The following is a 19,128-nucleotide window of genomic DNA, read 5'->3' as shown; positions in this document are numbered from 1 at the left end:
CAAAATTTATTACAACTGCAGATGAGATCATAAACCTTTTCAGGGAATTTCTCCCGGGTCATTGAAGCTTCAAAGCAATCTCCAAAGTCGATGTGCAATATCTTCCCACTGAAAACATCATTTATAAATATATAGGGAACTCACACAATTATTAACTCTCTCTCTCTCTCTCTCTCTATATATATATATATATATATATATATATAAATATAATATCTCTCTCTCTCTCTGTGTGTGTGTGTGTGTCTGTGTCTTTTCATTTGAATACCTATAACGATGCAGCATGAGGTTGCTTGGATGTCGATCACCCAAACCAAGCAAGTAACCGACCTGAAAAAGGTGGAGCAAGTGATGACATTTCATAATGATATCATTTCAATAGGTGCAAGCTCATGGCGCTTGTTAAGTTGAATACTTGTAACGCTAAAAAACGGGAAATAAAAAGAGAACTGAAATCAAGAATATGATTAAATAGTGAAAGCTAATATTTTTCCATTTTGTGGCTTCACGAATTATTCAATTTCAGACCTCATAAATCAGTTTATAAATAGTTGCAGAAAAAAAGTCATCGCTATCCATTTATTATTTTAGATTAAAATCATAGACAAACCCCAGACAAGTGCCACAGATCATAGTCCAGTTTTAATAAGCCTGACATAAAACCTTCATGCATATAAGGTGTTAAGTGTCCACACTCATATTTCAAATGGGAAGTATCCCAGATGGATAATAGTTAGCATTAAGAGAGAATTACAGATAATAACCTAGTTCAAAATACTAGAACAGTTCAAGGGATTATGAACAGTTCAGTACCCCAGTAGAAAAATCAATCCAAGGTTAATCATGACAAGAAACCATTACCATGCTCATGACAGCCAAGCTCCTTGTATAATTTGTCCTCCTAACCAACCAAACCTCTGAAGTGCGACTCTTTAACCACAGCACCTATTAGGAATTTATAGCAGCACTCAGAAACTAATTAACCAGTGAATATGTGTATATCCCACACATGAATGTATCTGAAAAGGGAGGTGACATTAATTTCTTAATTATGCTCACCCTTGCAAGGTCATCTCCTTCCGTATTATGTAGAGCATACTCAAAAACCTCCACTTTTGCTATAAGCGGCAAATGATCATAGTCCGGTGCAAAACTAAGCATCAACTTGTGCTCTTGGTTCAAGGTGATCTACAAAATTACGAACAAGAAACCACAACGATCAGGAAATGCATCTACCAACAGATACAAGCAATATAAATGAGTGAGGAGGAGGCGAAGTGGCAAGGATTGAAACACACCTTTCTCGCATCTCTATATTCTCGAATTAGTTGGTGCAGAGTATCACAGTTTGGAACCCATCCAATGAGACCACTGTTTGGAGATAGTGGAATGACCGCATATCTTTGAATAGATAGATCCTTCTCTGCTGTTTTTCTAGAATTCCCCAGCAAAGTATTCACTAAACCGAAAAGCTGGTAGAAAAGTACTAGTCATATAAGTTGTGAGAAATTAATGGCGGGCAATGGATCTTGATATTCTATTTTGAAGAAACAGAAAATATTCATAATATGATGAGCCATCAGCGTGTAACTGTGGAACTAAGGTTGGAATAAGACCTGCATGACACGTTCATCTTGGCGCAAATCTTCGTGTCCCTTCAGCAAGAAAGTATAATCATCTCCATCGCTTCCATGAATTGTCAACTTACGGGGTCTCTGTTTTGAAGTGATAACAACAAGCTGGGGTGCAAAGGATGCTATTGTCACGACTGGTGAGTCTGAGGAAGGAAACAACTTTGTCAAAGTAAAACAGACATTCGAGTCTCCTATTTTTCTAAAATGATGATTTTGTTCTGGTAAAGCTGATTTTATATCACAAGTTCTTCTTCAGTGAAATAGTCGAGAGTATACCAGCTATATAAGTTCCTGGAACGGCCAGTTCCAAATTACGGCACTGCAGCAATTCTGGAGACACAGACTGATTTGAAAAGGAAAACAAATTAGTCCCTAAATTTTTTCTTTTTCAGAAGTACACTACGCCACAATAATAAGAAAAATTGTTACTTGCCTGCAAGTCAAGGGTAGTAAGAGTTTGAAGCTGCTTATCTATCCGCCTAAACACATGGTAATAGAGATCCCATGCCTGGGGGAGATATTTAAAGATTTATAAGCAGTTGTAAATGAGCAGTAAATAAAGTGTGTTGACAAATTTCATGAGCTCCACGGCATAAATTCAAGTTGAACAATACACAAACGTTTAATAAATGGAGAGCAAGCACGTGAAAATTCTAATGTTGTGTCCTTGATAGAATAGAGGAGTAAAGATATGAAAAACGCCTTCAAGTCACATGATAGTAGAAGTTCCATACACACAATTAGGGATGTAAATGAGCCGAACAGTTCGTGAGCTGTTCGGAGCTCGGTTCGTTAAAAGCTCGTTCGAGCTCGTTTAACGAGGCTCGTTAAGGCAAACGAACCAAGCTCGAACTTTAAAATATTCGGCTCGTTAGCTCGTGAACATGCTCGTTAACAGGCTCGTTAGCTCGTGAACAGGCTCGTTAACAAGCTCGTAAGTCATCTCTTAGACGAAAAAATAATAGTATTGATATTTAATTTATAAATTTACACTTTACTTATGAAAAATATTGAAAAATCTATAAAAATTAATTTATTAGAATAAAATTACAAATTTTAATAATAATATTATATTTTTTTCAAATATATAATTTAGTTTTTAATTAATTTAATGAATATTTAAATTTATAGTTTAAATATATTAAGCTCGTTTAGGCTCGATAAAAGCTCGAATAAGCTCGTGAGCCATGAATATATTCGTTAAATAAGCTCGGGCTCAGCTCGGTTATAAATGAACCAAGCTTGAACATTAAAAAGCTCGGCTCGTTTACATCCCTACACACAATTGGGAAAAAGTGCCATTGACTTTGTTTTTAGTGCGAGTTAAGTTGAAGTGACCATCATGTTTTTCCTCAATTAATACCTGAGTCAGTTCTGCATCTTTTCCGGTTCTTCTATATTTCATGCAGCAATCATAGGCCTCCAAAAGTTCATGATGATATGCCTGAAACATAAAATAAAATCCAATTATAACCAAGTACCAGTAAAAAGAACAATTGACATCATGGCCAAAATATGATTAGTTTTCTGTTTTGTTTCCGGAGTCCTCTTTCAGTCACACGTACAAATGTGATGAAAAATCACAAGTCACCGTCATTAGAGCAATGTTGCAGTATAGCGTAAACATTTTGAATGTAACCAAGTAAACAGATCTAACCAGATGTAGAACGAAAAATTTACCTGAATGAAGGCTTTCTCTTTTATGGTGGTATTATTCCTCATCACCCCTTTCTCAAGCATCTCATGCATCGGCTCTAACACATTCAACATTCCCTCAATGTTATGTTCACCAAAATATAAGCGGCTAGCCTCTTCCAGTGCTTCATGCCACATTTCATGCCAAAGTATTGCAACTCGAATCAACTCCTTGGAGACAAGTTGAGCCTTCACATTCAAATAAAGAAGTCAGAAATGAGAAAAGTCGTATCAAGAAAATCACATGGCGTTGCTAGTTTCACCTGATCCACCAGTACACCACTATGCTGTCTAACTTTGTCCACCACTTCTTGAGCAGCAGCTTTACGTAAACTGCTAACTGATTTACATGCCACAAGCAGAGGATACATAAGAGCCTGCACAATATAAATAGAAAAAACATGAAATAATGAGCCTGATGACAAAGTAGCGTTAAAGGGAGTAGCTAAAATTAAAAATTGATCTCATACAAACCAATGCTGTCATCCAATTACATTACTATACAGTCTGCATGTATATATCAAGTTATGATGCAGGTAAAAAATGAAATTAAACGAGGCACACCAAGCAAGAAGAAAACCAACGGAATAAGAAAACTGGAACATGAATGATCAGTATCAGTAGGAAAAAAAAAATTCACTTAAATCACAAAAAGGGATGATCAATCGAAAAAGCTCATGAAATCATGGGTGTTTAGATGCAAACCTGTGGATGACTATGACCAATCCGTACTAATAGTGACTGTATCAGTTCTCTCACTGCATGATTGTTAGAATGTATCCTGGCAATAATCTGTGGTAAAACAACCAACCACGTGTTGATATTAACAAGTGAAAATCCTTTCTGCAGTGCAATCTGAACTTCTGATGTAGCTCCATGGTTGAACCATAAAGTCAGTAGCCGTAGGATATCCTGAGCTCCAGAAGCACCACAAAAGCAAAGGACCGTTTAAATAAACGAACTAAGTGAAAGCAAAAAATACAGTGAAATCAGAGTAGCGAAGATAATTGAAGCAGTATGATGAGGCAAAGCGATGGCCAAAAACTATGAAATTAGCAAGGCAACAAAAAATTTGCTCAATTGAGAAGAACCTCGGAAAAACAATGCAGGAGGCATCTGAAATCTGAAAAATATAAAAGTCGGAATCTTTGAGGACATGATTTCTTACGGCCAAGGAATCCACATCATGATCTCAGGAAAAAATTAAGTCATGCATGAATACTTAAAAAGAGGGGATTCTACAGAAAAAGCAGGCCATAGCATTTACACAGGCACGAGTATCTATTTGCCGCATTGTTACCTGTAAACTGTCATCCACTCCTTTCGCATGTGCTGCACAAGCTATCGAGTGAAAGTATCCAGTGACCGCAGCGACGACAAACTGTGCAGCAACACTAGGAAAACTTCTCAAAGTGTAGTGGGACATTACTGCTGTGTTAAAAAGGGCCCACTTATGCCAAGCTCTTGCCGACTTTGTTGCACAGTGAGTAGCATTTCGGAATGCACTAAGGATCTCTGGAATCATGTAGCAAATCATTAGTCGGAAATAGTGACATCAATGGCCGCTACAAGCCTCGGAGTTGATGAAGGTGTGGTAGAGTTGTGCACTTACAAGTGCACCTAAGAGAGGGGGAGAGAAACAGAGAGAGTGTTTAATTCAATACCTTGTATAGAATCGTCATCCAGTACAGGGGAAAGTGCCCATTGCCAGGTTCCTAACTTGAGATAAACACGAGCAACGAGAGGCATATTTGAACTAGTTGATAATCCGGACTGCGAGGCTTGTTGCAACACCGGCATTCTTGAAAGGTCCATTGCCAAATCCTATATATAAGTTTTATGCTCGTCATAAACATAGAAAATACTGAACATTACAGATGCAATCCATTTTGAGTCTTTGACAAACAACAGATTTTACAACAGACCTTCAGTCGAGCAAAGGCTTCCTTACGCTTATGATCCTCTCCAAGTGACCATTGATATTTCAAATAAGCTAGAATTACTTGGGGATCCCCATGATAGCGCACAGTATCAGGAGTTGTTTCAGGATCAAACTACGTGTAACAAGTACAAGTAAACTGACCATATAGACATTTTAAGAAGAAAAAAAGATCTGTGACTAGACATTTGACACGTGTCAAAAACCTGTAAGAGCTTAGTCAAAGTTGATCTAGCTTGACTGATTCTGCCACTTTTGCGGCAGAGAGAGGCAAATTTAATCCATGTCTCCGCGTCTTCTATAGGAGGCAGAACAAGAGACCTAACAGCCAAAAGTGCTTGCCAGACCTGTAAATTATGAGGTTTGAACATCACAAAGATAGAATACAGAAAATAGATCGCGTGTTGGAAGGAAGACAGAGATAAGCTGAAGTGCAAAATCGTAATCACATGTGATATTCACACATTATAAAAAATTAAGGTGGGGGTAATTCACCTCATCAGAGTGTGCATTAAGGAACCCAACAATATGAAAAAAAAACACCTTTTTTTGTCACTGCAGCAAAAGTTTTAACATGTTTATTTTTTGGTAGCAGGAACCAACCACAATAAAAATAATGCACGAGCATGCCATAAAAAGGGAAGTTCCTGAATCAAAAGTTGGTATTATGTTCTTGAAATATATCTCAACGAATCTTTATTATCAAATTGATATCATACATTTTTTTTCAAATTGATAGATTGCTAATGAAACCAGCTGATCAACACCACCATATACCTCAACATTTCGTTTCGTGCCTTTTATGCGTTCATTCCACATGTCACGAATGAGCATCTTTCGTCCCTCAGCAACAGTATTTCCCACAGGAAGAGTGCAGTAATCAATTACCTGTTTTGTAAGGCATCAGAAACACTCAGTAAAATATTTTGACTAAATAAACTTAACTTAGATATCAAAAAAATTTCAGATCGAATAATGGCATATACCTCCTCTAGTTCTGATAGTTGCTGAATGCGAACCATATTGCTATATGCTCGTTCATAGCTTTCAAGAACCTAGGAAGAAGAAATCGTCAACTATTTCTTGTACTGCTTGGAGTTTATATAGTTGAAAATCAATAAAATTTAGTGTCGTGGCTACCAACTTCTTAACATGATAATGATGGCACATCACCAACAGCAAACAAGTCAAGAAGTTTATACCCAAGCTTACTGGAACTTAAAGGCCAGAGAAAAGGAATTTGAAGAAAGCATTTACAGTGCCTAAATGATGAGGATAATTTACAAGGCAAAGCAAATCCATTTATAACTAACACACACTTGTTGAATGGTCAATGAGAGAAAATTTTGCAAATTCCACCAAAAAGCAGCGAGTATAATCACAGTAAGAGCCACAAATTAATTGCAGACATAAAAATAAATATGGTCAGGGAAGAACAATAGAAAACTCATTTTCCAACAAAAAAATAAAATAAAATAGATAGTAACAATTCAATCTCGGGACATTTTCGACCAATGCTTCAAAAAAATTGATGTGCATAGTGGCGGAAAGCTGTCTTTACTATTTAGTCATCTGATCCATGATGGTCAAACAGTAAAATAAAGAAAATATATAAGAAAGTCACGAGGTGATGCAGGAACTACAACATTCACATAGGAGCATAGGGAACTCACCAAAGAAGGTAAGGTTGCAGATATTTGGGATTCGCTAGTCTATACTACAGTATACTGCTACTGGAATTACACATTTAGATCTCTCAATGTTATTGTGCATTTCTGTGCTAAAAAATTATGCTTGTGGTATAGTCACAAAACATTTGGAATTAGCAAAGAATTTCGAAGTCCAGGGCCCATCACATTCCTATATTATTATTCTCCAGTAACTTTATATACGACCATTGAGTACTGAACAAGACGCGTGGGTCAACACTAAAATCAGCTTCCTCCACTTCAGAGCTCTAACACCGACTTAAATCAGGTTCTGTCATGTTTTTCAGATTAAGCTGCAATTCATCTCCCACTCCTGTGATAAGATTAAGTTGCGATTCAGCTCTCACTCAAGTGATCAAATCAGGTTGCAAACAGCTCACTCATGTGAGCACTACCTGCCCCAAATCTAGCATCACCAAACTAAGCCTCAGAAAACCCAAGTCCATGTCTGCCTTCAAAGGTTGATTAGCAGCCAAGCCATGTTAAACTAATATTTCCAAAATATTGGATTCTGGAGGCCGAGTAATGTAGCAATTAGCATAAATACACTGTTGCAGATGAATGACTTTTATAAAGATGAATGATTTCTTTGCCAAACCACTCTAATTGCATCAAACATTCAATTTTATGGCGATGAATGTGATCATAGAAAGATAAGTAGACAAAATAATTTAGAAGCTCTAATTTTTTTAAAATTGAATGCTTGATGCAATTAGAGTGGTTTGAGAAGAACAATGCGCATCACATTCAGGAAAGCTATGATTACCATAAAAGGAAAGCATTTCAAAATGACGCATATAAAAGTAATGTCTAGGCAACAGATGGCTCCGAAATTCATCAAAAGGTGTATGGTTAAGCTCAGTTAGATTTTGTTTTGTCATGCAGCAATTACCCTCCAGCCTTGGGCAGTATAAGTTAAATAAAAGTACTCGGAAATACAAAGAATATTAAAGAAACATAATGGATGTTAACAAACCCAACCTCTGTTAGTCATGCAAGGAGTCCAATCATATTGTCACCAGAAAAAAGAAGTCAGTATCCAAATTTTAGAATTCCTCATGACAACAGAACATATTTCTTCTTCTGGTCCATAAAATAAATTGGAAACTTACCAATGCAGACACTTCTGTTGCCAAACATTTCCTTGCTCTTTCAACATACTCACGTGCTTCATCGTACTAAAGATTTGAAGAGAGGTCAAAAGCCATATCAGATAAGGAAAAACAAAATAAATAATACAAAAAATTAAGATACCTTTGCTCGACGAACTAATAGAACAGCCCTGAAGAACGCCCCATTGCTACTCCCATCACCTGTGGCAGCAGTATTTCCCAAAACTCGAAGCTTTGTTTCATCCCCATCATCTAATCGAGAAACATATTCTGCCATCTGATCCCACTCACCCATATTCCAGGCAGCACTAGCAGCCTAGATAAATAAATCAGGTATTTGTTACAAAAGGGACAAGGTTGGCAGCAGTTATGTAATGAAACGGGAATCAGGAATAACTCATTCTTTTTTTGATAAGAAGGAATAAATCGTTCTATCCGTTATGTGAGTACAGGATTCAGCCTGCTTCTATTTTAATAAGGTTGGTTTGAAAGTTGGGCTGATGACGCTTATTCAAAAGAAAATGTCCATACAGTAGAATCGTGGTCTAATATTATTATTATTATTATTTTAAAAAAAAGTGGTGTCCATGAAATAGGATACAATGAAGACAAAAAATAAACCATAGGTGCCATTTCCAGTCGAGCAGCTGGTTCAGCAGGAGTCCAATACTCCTTGCAAAGATTGTTGAGCTCTTCCCACCGAGCAAGTGCAGCAAGGCATCTCATGCGCCCTGACAGAGATAAATGGAAGAAATAAAGTTCATCCTCAATTAGAATGCATGTCAATAATTGACCTTTGTCATCCAACGTGAATCAAAAGAAATTTAATCCTCAGTCAGAATGCATGTCAATAATTGACCTATGCTATGTTCATATGTTACCGTCATGACGTACACACCTAGTGTTACATCCAAAACAACATGTGGAGTTGCTGCTTGCGAGGCTTTGACAGTGTAAGCTTTGAGAGCATCATCCCATCTCTGAAGTTTCTCATACCTTGACAAAAACGAGTTTATATAAGCCAATGGAAAACACAGCTAATTAGATTTATAATTGCAAATACTCCCAAATGTAGAAAACACGTTCATACAGATTCATAATACGACATCTCAGTGTCAAAAGAGTTCAGTGGACTCTGGGAGTAAATAGAAGCAATACTTGAGCTCATGATAAGACATACCAAGACTCCTTCAATTGAACACCCAGGTGTAACTGAGCATAAGTCAATATTCCAACTGCCGCCTAAATATGAAAAATCTAACTCAGTAACATGATTAAAAATTTACAGACATGTATGAAAAATTAAATTATAACCTCATGCTGGTGTAATTGATTATTTATATGAATGAGTGCTTCAACTACAGCAATAGGATTAGCATCCATCCTATTTGTGCGTGCACCATCAAATTCCATCTCTTTATAGTGCAGAGCCTTAGCAAATGCGCGGCACTGAAACAGAAAGTAAGTTGATACACAATTAAGGCATGATACAGGAAGATACCCAACAGTCTGACAGAAAAACAGAAACTCACCTTTTCTGCCAGAGCACCAAGGAGGCGGATATCAATAGGAAGGGGATGTCTTTCATCGTGCTCCATAAACTCAGCCTGAACAAATAATTTCACAGACAGATCAGCGAAATTTTCAAGGTAGCGTGATAAATTTTAATCTCCAAACAGCTTGCCAGTACCTTGCACTTTCGGGTTATTTGGGCAAATAACCCTGTACAAAAAACAATATTTGAAAAACCTTTGTTTGTTAAAATAACATTGTGCAATAGGTTGCATTATGTGCTTTTGTCAAATAGAGATCATTTTCTTTTGAAAACAATGTGATGGGCCCATATTTGAAAATAGGACCCCACTTTCCCTGAAAAATTTAGAAGCTAAAAATCATATTTGCGATCCATTATGTTCTGTTCTGCTCATTGATTCCAAGACTTAGAAAGTCACTCTTTCCAAGGCGTGAAAAATATAACTCTTTACACTCGGACACAGCAACTTTATTCATCATAAAATGCAGAAAGTCACTCTTTCCAAGATGTGAAAAATATAACTCTTTATACTTGGACACAGCGACTTCATTCATCATAAATTCAATGAAGCAAAAAAGGCAGAATATAACTCTTTACACTCTTTAAAGAAGGTACATAAAGTCGATTCTATCAGCAAGAGTGCAGCCAAATTCAGATCTACATTCCCAACTCCAAAACAACTTACCAAGTTCAAAAGTGTAGCGAGAATTTCTGGAGGGATATTTGGAGATGAAAACGCCATTTCCAAACTGCGTACTAGTTGTCTTTGGATAGTCTCATTCATTTGTGACCAGCAGCTGACAAAACCAGCTGCAAATAACTCCCGCCCAACAAAAGGCTGCAAAAACAGATAGTACTAAATCTCAATAGAGGACACAACTTTTTCTCATCCGTGAAGGGCTAAGGATTGTTTGGGGGAGATAAAGATGCATAAATTATAGAGATACCTGCAGCTGTGCAAGTTTAGCACATGTTCTTAGAGCTGGAGAAGGTGATTCCTTCAGTAGCTCAATGCTAAAATGCCTCATCCACTCTGCCCAGTCCTCTTTTGTACTTCGCTGAGAAGCTTCCCCAGCAGCACGTAATCGAACTTCGTTTATCTGTGAAATTTTATAAGAAACTCAATTTATCAGTTCTTCACATTTCTCTCAAAATGTTTACATGTCAAATTCCTCTTTCTATAGATTAAAGACTCTTCTTCTAACATTGCCAGCGCCAATAACATACAAGGGACATCATTCAACATTTACTTCACCTAAAAAATTATGCGTTCGAGGTTTTTATCCAATCAGAGTTAAGATTGTGTGAATAAGAGTTCATCCATCCACTGCACAAGTCCATATATGTTCATCACGAAATTAAAATTGGTAGAAAAGCACTACATATTCTGAAAACTTACAATATTAGATTTATTTCCATGATAATAAGCTTACGAAGTATCTCCAATAAAAATTCTGTTAGGCTGCTGGTTACTTGGCCGCAAGGATTTAGAGACAAGACACAATCAAAAGCACTTGAATTAAAAATTGATTAAACAAAACAGAAAACAAGAAATTCTTTCCCAGAGATGAACTCTGTATACAAACTCCCAACCCAAGCTAAATGCTAGTTTTTTTCCCTAATCGAAGTCTCGATACTTTAGAACACAAAATGACCAAATGAATAGCACCATTCTCTTCTTCACGTATTTATTGCATTCTCCTCTCTAGATTCTTCCTAGGCTTTGTGACTCTTGGGCCTTCTTTAGGTTTGGGCTCAATATATTAAATGGCTTGCCCAAAATTATATTTGAGTCCCTAACACACTCATTCATGTAAATGATATACGGGAATCTCAGGACTAGAATGTCTACAAAATACCCACAAGTTACGCAGTTATACAAAATGATTGTGAGTACAACTTGAAGATGAGTGCTTGAGCACAAAATTTTAGTGGGAAAGCAGAGTGCCAATGCATGCAGTGCTTGGCAATGCTCCAAATAGCTAATGGCATTCGAAAAAAATAAAGCTAGTTGAAAGTTTTTTTTTAATAGGAAACGAGATTATATCATCTATTATAAAAAATCATGTAATAATTACAAAAAGCGGGCAAGATATCCGCAAACGGAGCCCCTAAATCTCAAGACATATCAACAATATATTAAGCTCCAAAATTACAAAATGAACATTACAATGTACATGGCTCCGACCCACAAAAAAAAAAGGAATGTAGTTCTAAGCTTAAAAGATTTTACTTCACATTTACTTATACACAGTAAAGAATTGTAGTAAATTTAATTCCAAACATACAAACCATGTTTGTCATATTTAATTTTGGATAAACAACTGCTTACAGCAAAACTAAATAAATGCACCTGATGGGGCTTGTGAGGGTCAATTCTACCCTCGGGATCATTCTCTGTATCACTTAAAGGGTCACTGATGACCTCCCCAGGAAGCTGGCAATTTTGTCTCCGAGTGGCACTACTTCCTATTATCAATAACTCCCTTCTTTGCAGGCGGCCTTCAATTTCTTCAAAATCCTTGTGCTGCTCAAAGTTGAAAGATAATATGCATGAGTATATGTACTAAAAACACTCAAAACTTACAAATTTAAGGAAGTCATAGGTTTTGATCGACTAGAATAAGAAACTGGATAAAATATAAGCGGACAAAAACTATACCCGCAGGTGATGCTTCAGTAAAAGCTTATGGATAGATGGAATGAAAATTGTGAAGTCCTCCCCAAGAGCATGTGCAAGGCAACAAAGTGTGTCAACAGCATCTTTTCTAAGCTCATCACTTTTACTGCAAAAAGATGCCCAGTGTGTAAGCAGGGAAGGGGAAGAATAGCATCAAGACAACTACCACATGTGTTGAAGCAACAATTGCCCAACTGTTTTATATGGCTGCATATGTGATAACAACAATCAAAATAGTGTTTGACCTAAGGCAGAGTTCAAAATTTTGAGTTTTATATCATACCGTCAACTAGGAACAATTATTTGGTGGAAAATTTTCGGGAAGCAACAATTGCTCCCATGTCCTGTGTAGCTGTCAATGCAATTAAAATGTAGCGATAGGATTGTTGTAAGGTATTTTTTAAAAACAGTGAATTACACTGTTATCACTAAGTACATAGTTTGGTATAATGCAAGGCGGCTCAAAGCAAGACAGAAACAAGAAAACAGGTAAAACTGAGAGAGACTTTTCGTCCAAGGTCCCAGCCAAATGTTTCTAAACAGTCATTCCTTTCTCTCTAACAATTTCCAGGAGCTTACTATGAAGAATATACTTTTTTTTGTCAAAAGAAATAAGGATCATGCATCCATGATATAAAACAAAATTTAGAAAAAACGCCGCCATGATCATCTAAATCTGCACCATCGCTCTACCGAACTGGGAGATTGAGTACAGAAAGCATGAAAAAATTTTCTATTCGATGTTTCATTATCACGATCTTTGCATTTTTAAAGGGATATATAAAATTTTAAAAATGAAGAACATTAACAATACTTTTGGAAAATGCACTTATATATCACCAAGAAATAAATAACGGGGGATTTAAAATATCTGTGATCTGTGATCTGTCAGTGTTAAATACTCCACAATATAAGACACAGAGACAGATATCAAACCCGTCCAAGACAAGCTTCAAGTGATGCACAAGAGCTGATATGTGACCCGTAACCTGGTGATGCAAAAGGTACAGAGATACGTAATTGGTGATATATGTAAGTATATATATATAATGGAAACAAACGAAATGATGACTGATAATCTGAAACAAACCTGTACACGAGGAATCAACCTAGTGAGAGTTCTGATAGCAGAACGCCGCACCTCTACGGATGCATCCACTTTGAAAATTCGAATGAGTGCTGGAAGAAGTAGATGCATATGCTCATCCAAGGTCCCTGCACATTCAGGTTAGAGATTCAAAATTACATCTATAAAATATCAATTAACCTGGATAAGGACGAAAGAGGGACACCGACCACCAAAAACTTCAAGAGTATGGAGGATATCCATGACATATGTATAGTCTTTAAACCTCTCCGCGTCAGTTAGGACTTGAATACATGATGGAAGGATAAATGGAAGATGTGTCCTAAATTCATCATTGAGAGCCAAACATAGTTGCTCTAGCAGATGGAGAATCTATAATTGCAAACCCACATCATAATTCCCAAAAATGCATGTCTTCCGCACAATCTAAATAATGATTCACTTTCATTTGCAACTTTGTTTTAAAACGGAAAATCTGAATTACCGGAGATCCGTGCACTGGTCTACTAGCAGCAGGCAAACTGAAGGACGACCATAATTCTGATATCAGAGAGAACAGCTCCGGAAGATATTTTCGAATGTGCTGCAAGAGCAGAATTAAGGTTGTACAAATACAAGGCATTAATATCAATTGACATGAAAATACAGAATTACAACTGAATTAAGCAAGTACCTGGCGCACAATAGAAACCAAAGTTCCAAGTTTCCATGTTATGTACTCCTTGAGACCATCATCACACGTACGAACAGTATGAAATAGGTCAGGCAGCACCTACCCAGTCAAAGAAGCCATGCCATTCAGAACAAAAAAAAATGAATACAAGTATAGACTAGATCATTGAACAATTATTTACAGTTGCGTAACCTAGATCATCTTGCAACTATACATAAAAAAACTTGTAAAAATCAAAATAAAAGAAGATTACATGGTTAATAATATGAATATCAAATTTTTGAATACTGAAAATGCATGTGTGCTTATGCATTAAAAATCTTGAGAGTGGAAGTTTGAAGAAGCCAAATCTCACGTAATCTCTAGGGAATGCAAAAACCCAAGGGAAACAAAAAAAATGAGTTGCCTCACGACTTCATAAAATTCTTAATAACCAATTATACCATGCAATGCTTTGGGAATAGACAGAGGAAAATCAATTTCAATACCAACTAATTGCCCCATCATTATCAGAAAACCCAGACATTGGATATCAGTAGATACTCGAACGAAGCAAATTGTCCAGACATGTCTGTTATGGTGGCATATGAAGCAGACCAAAGTTTCAAAACGTCTACTGCATGAAAGTACTATAACTTCATCTTCTTTCATTAATGGCATAAAAACAAAAACATCTTGCTGCAAGGGAAAGGTGACGAATGTGTTTGTCCTGGCATGAGTTCTTTTTATTGATTTATCCCTTTAGCAGCTCATATTTTGGCCTTAAACAAGCGTTTGCCAGCAAAAATGATTTCATGTCACATGGATGCTTTATCAAGTTGAACCGCTAAAATTTTCAGATACAGCAAATGAAAAATATTTATGTTTCTTAAGAATGAAGAGATATAGGCATAGATTCCACATTCACATATCGCTTCGTTCTCATGTAAAAAAATAATCATGACACTTTTGCTAGAATGAGTTGACTAACCTTAGGTAGATAAGGAACGCAACCGAGACCCATTGACTTGCCTCGCAGAATAAAAAAGCAAGTTAATATGCAAAAACACCAAGTTAGCAACTTGATACAATAAAATATAAGCAGCAAAATCTGAAGAAAGAGGAAGGACATAAAATATCCAATAGAAACAGCAGCAAAAAAAATATACAATAAGAAGTAATCATGATCAAAAACTAACCTTGAATATGAACATAAGAGATCCTACCACCTTTTGATGGTAACTCGACAAGGAAGGATCTCTAAGAATACGCATGAGAGAACTGATGGCAACCTGAATCAGGACAGCATTACAAAGAAACAAATAAAGAACTTACCAGTTTATCAATATAAGTCAGCCAACAGAACACACAGATATTAGATTAAAGTCTCACGGTGGGATAATAATCTTCTGATGTCGCAAATGATGGCCAGAGATCCATAGGTAGTTCATCCATCGACCGAATGTGTTGACCGGCGTCACCAGCTGGGCGGGCAACTTCACCATGGGATCCTGGCAAGCTTAGTTGATTCCGTCGATGTACATGGGGATCTAAAGCGCCCATTATGCCAATAACCTATAAAAAAAATAAGTTGGTTAAGCATAAAAATTAAGTGTACAACACCTTGAGCAATCAAGACTCCAGAAGCTGCACAACCTTCAAAACTTCACGTCTGGTAGACCAGGCTAGCTCACCATTGAGCAATTTCAAAAGTAACCCAAGCAATTGTGGATACTCATTATAAGGTGTTATAACATAACTGCAACATAACCCAACATAATGTCAGACCCCACCGAAAAAAAAGAGCCATAACTTATTAATAACTTTGACTGAGTCATTTTTTCCTTGTAACAAATGCCCATTTTTCCTTGATTCCATTTTGTGTTACTAACACTCCATGAAAAGTAAGAATAATTTCATTTTTTTTATAGGAAACGATAATATTATTAGTAAAATAATTGGTTAGATTACAATGAGCGGACCAGTGGTCCACAGAAATAAACTAGAGTCAAACCAAACCAGAACCATCTAACAATCTATGTCAAAACTAAACTCCAGTCCCTATACAAGTCTGAGATCGCAAAAGTAAGAATAATTTCATTCACGAACACATAACTGAGTACAAATAAAACGACTACACTTAAAAAAGTATGCCTTGCAATCATGATGTGCAAATCAACTATGTAAAGATTTAAAGTTAATTTGTTCTTCTAACTAGGCAAATTTACCACGTAAATAAGTTAGACCAGTTTTATCTAGCGTGATACAACTGAAAAGATGTTTAGGGATAGGGATATTATCTACACACAAAAAATTTAGATGATTGATGTAGTGAGCTTCGTAAGCCAAGCCATCCGCAACTTGATTGGAGTTTGAATGGTTTCAGAGTTTATTCAGTGGTCTTGGATAGATATTGCACCACAGAAATCATTGTCATCTTATAACAATGGAGCTGGCAACATAAGTTCATCAAGGCATCTAATTGTCCGACTAAGAGGAGAAAACACGTGAAATATGATTTCCTAGAATATTTTAGAATGCACACCAAACCTCGATGGAAAAACAAATTCAGAGAGCGGTCACAATGAGTTCAACAGGAGGTTTTAGGATGCCTAAGTTAAAATTGCAACGTAATTGCGAATGATAAAATCTACAAGCAAATTCATCATCAGCACTTGAACATCTTTTTGTTAAGCATGAACCTAACAAAGTTGATGGTATGCATATGCAATGATTTATTTTTTTTAATAAGAAACGAGATCATATTATATATACATAAAAAGGATCATGTGATAATTACAAAAATCGGATAAGATATCCGTAGACGGAACCCTTAGTACCAACTAAATATCAACAAGATATAACACTCCAATCTCTGACTAAATCTAGAATCGAGAACATAGTCGGGGTTAAGATGAACATAATCGTGCATCCTTTTGAACCAAAAAGTTCTAAGAAATTTACAGTTGATAAACTTCCGGTGCTATCCATATAGACTTTGCAACAAGATGTTTTGAATCAAAATAACAGTTGAGTCAAGCAAAGATTTGTGTAGCAAACTAAGGCAACTATAAATTTTATCAAGGGTTAAATACAAGCAGAGAAGAGATACAACCTGCTAAAAAGTCACTAAATACTGTTAAACAACAGGAAACTTATTATGCAATAACGAAAAACTAAATGGAAATAAAAACCTCAAAGTAATTTATACCCCGTGCTTTGTACCACTTGACCAAGAGTTGTGACGGCAACTTCCCGTTTCATTGCAGAAGATCCGTCCAATAAAGCTTCCACAATTAAAGGCATAAGTTCTGGAATATACTGTCTCATCGCAAAGCCACCCTGAGCACATGGGATAATTCATGAAAAGTTAACTTTTTTTTTATTTATAAGAAACTCAGCTAGACCAGCCAAGGGTGAACCTAAACAGTCTTAGAAACATGTATTTGCTACTCCCTCATTCGGTCATTCCAATGTCTTGACGGTTTCCTTAATTATCTTTTTCACCTTAAAATGCTCAAGAACTTTAAGAAAATTTTCAAGTTTGAGATGGAGTTTGAATAACATTTTTTAAAAGCTGGATTGATATGGGATTAAAGAGGCCGAAAAAAATTGAAGATAGATTGGAGAATTTGGTGACATTTCAAAAAATCAAAATTCTCTTGGGACCCATTCTATGTTACAGAAATATTGTAATCCTATGCAAGTAAAGTCAAAGTAAACAGTCATGCTTCCTCTTTTTTTTATGATAAGAAACAAATATATATTAATATAGAAAGTTAATGATTACAAAAGGCGGGCAAGAGATCCACCGCAGACAAACAAAAGCCCCATCACATTCCCTATCCAAGTAGACAAAAGGGCACACCTCTTTATCTTGGAAAACACTCTGCTCCATTAGTGCAATTGCTGAACCACAGGTTATTTGGGTGCTCTCGGTCAGTACTAATTTGGTTGTTTGAGGTACGAGTATTGAAGAGGTGTGCCCCTCTTTTCAAGCAAGTCCAAATGTTTGGTACTAAAGAATGTAAAGTTTAATATTTCTGTTATGTTTCTGGATATAAGCAACCAAGATTTGGAAAGGAGAAGCAAAGGTGGCCACAAATGTTGGTACCATTTTTTTGGTCAGACACGATATTATATCATAATAAAAACAGATGGTAATTTAAAAAAGCAGACCTGAGGTCCACGCAAAAAAAAGCTAGAGAGCTAAAAACCGGTTAAATTAACCAAAAATTAAACTCAAATCCCTATACAAGCCTGAGATTGCAAAAGATTGGAAATTGTCGATTTTTTAAGCCCAAGTTGAAACTCTAAAACTTATCTTGTCCGGGTAGCTTTTTTAATCCCTTGGTTTCTTTGGATGAAATAAATAATGCCAAATTTCATGGTATTTTGCTTCAGCTAATTGAGTTATCTGGAAAAAACAACATATTTTGCTACATTACTCGTGGCTGGTTGTTCAACCAGCTCTTTGGAAAGTGCAATTGCAAATGTCACAGGAAATTGGGCTCGGGTATTGGTAAATATAGACAACCTGCCACCACTGTTGCTAAATGGTTTAAACCAGCTAGTAATTGGTTTAAAATGGATGCGGGAGGGTATGCTAAAGGCTTTTCCTAGCCTTACTTCAAGGGGAGGATTGGTGTGAGACCATTGGGGTAAAGTTATTTTTGCCTTCAAAGAATTTATAGGATATAAACCAGATATTATTTAGAATGATTGAGCACAAACATTCAGAATCACAAAGCAGATACCCACCACTCTGGCAAGTTCCCCGACAGTTACCAGAACTCCGCTTATGATGCCATTATTGACATTTGCCCCAGTTCCTTCACAGAGTTTTGCAATAAGGGCCTGGAACACAAATTTTTTGAGTCGTCAACAGTATACAACTCAACAAAACCATGGGTAAGCACATCAGCAACCACACCTTGTGTATTGGAGCAATATATGGGAGAATTAATCTCTCACAATTGCGAATTAAGCATCCTAACAATTTAGCACTCTCTTCTCTGCATTTGCTATCCGCACTGCTAGCAACAAGAGAAATGTTAATACAAAGTTTTAGAAAGAAAATAAGAAA

General features: G+C 36.5%; 1 protein-coding gene across 1 annotated transcript in view; it reads right to left on the bottom strand.

The window, feature by feature from the left end:
• Positions 1-19,128, bottom strand: part of LOC140881919 (serine/threonine-protein kinase TOR) — a 30,668-nt gene that overhangs the window by 1,797 nt on the left and 9,743 nt on the right. The window contains exons 13-53 of the mRNA XM_073287598.1: positions 18,976-19,075; positions 18,804-18,899; positions 17,254-17,384; positions 15,699-15,801; positions 15,435-15,617; positions 15,242-15,334; positions 15,034-15,069; positions 14,064-14,162; positions 13,875-13,973; positions 13,600-13,762; positions 13,394-13,518; positions 13,240-13,292; positions 12,286-12,409; positions 11,977-12,150; positions 10,571-10,723; positions 10,309-10,461; positions 9,622-9,696; positions 9,404-9,538; positions 9,270-9,331; positions 8,988-9,085; positions 8,711-8,820; positions 8,232-8,405; positions 8,090-8,155; positions 6,255-6,323; positions 6,046-6,156; positions 5,475-5,615; positions 5,255-5,383; positions 4,994-5,153; positions 4,630-4,844; positions 4,035-4,241; positions 3,593-3,706; positions 3,315-3,518; positions 2,998-3,078; positions 2,068-2,142; positions 1,911-1,977; positions 1,617-1,777; positions 1,299-1,472; positions 1,060-1,188; positions 862-945; positions 269-330; positions 36-108 (exon numbers count right to left, since the gene is read on the bottom strand). Of these exons, the coding sequence (XP_073143699.1) occupies positions 36-108; positions 269-330; positions 862-945; positions 1,060-1,188; positions 1,299-1,472; positions 1,617-1,777; positions 1,911-1,977; positions 2,068-2,142; positions 2,998-3,078; positions 3,315-3,518; positions 3,593-3,706; positions 4,035-4,241; positions 4,630-4,844; positions 4,994-5,153; positions 5,255-5,383; positions 5,475-5,615; positions 6,046-6,156; positions 6,255-6,323; positions 8,090-8,155; positions 8,232-8,405; positions 8,711-8,820; positions 8,988-9,085; positions 9,270-9,331; positions 9,404-9,538; positions 9,622-9,696; positions 10,309-10,461; positions 10,571-10,723; positions 11,977-12,150; positions 12,286-12,409; positions 13,240-13,292; positions 13,394-13,518; positions 13,600-13,762; positions 13,875-13,973; positions 14,064-14,162; positions 15,034-15,069; positions 15,242-15,334; positions 15,435-15,617; positions 15,699-15,801; positions 17,254-17,384; positions 18,804-18,899; positions 18,976-19,075 (4,861 nt within the window). The remainder of the gene's footprint in view (positions 1-35; positions 109-268; positions 331-861; positions 946-1,059; positions 1,189-1,298; positions 1,473-1,616; positions 1,778-1,910; positions 1,978-2,067; positions 2,143-2,997; positions 3,079-3,314; positions 3,519-3,592; positions 3,707-4,034; positions 4,242-4,629; positions 4,845-4,993; positions 5,154-5,254; positions 5,384-5,474; positions 5,616-6,045; positions 6,157-6,254; positions 6,324-8,089; positions 8,156-8,231; positions 8,406-8,710; positions 8,821-8,987; positions 9,086-9,269; positions 9,332-9,403; positions 9,539-9,621; positions 9,697-10,308; positions 10,462-10,570; positions 10,724-11,976; positions 12,151-12,285; positions 12,410-13,239; positions 13,293-13,393; positions 13,519-13,599; positions 13,763-13,874; positions 13,974-14,063; positions 14,163-15,033; positions 15,070-15,241; positions 15,335-15,434; positions 15,618-15,698; positions 15,802-17,253; positions 17,385-18,803; positions 18,900-18,975; positions 19,076-19,128) is intronic.

Source organism: Henckelia pumila, chromosome 2 (genome assembly GCF_033568475.1).
Source record: "Henckelia pumila isolate YLH828 chromosome 2, ASM3356847v2, whole genome shotgun sequence".
In the NCBI taxonomy this organism is placed as follows: domain Eukaryota; kingdom Viridiplantae; phylum Streptophyta; class Magnoliopsida; order Lamiales; family Gesneriaceae; genus Henckelia; species Henckelia pumila.
The sequence above is the reverse complement of the archived record's forward strand: the minus strand, read 5'-3'. Positions and strand labels throughout refer to the sequence as shown.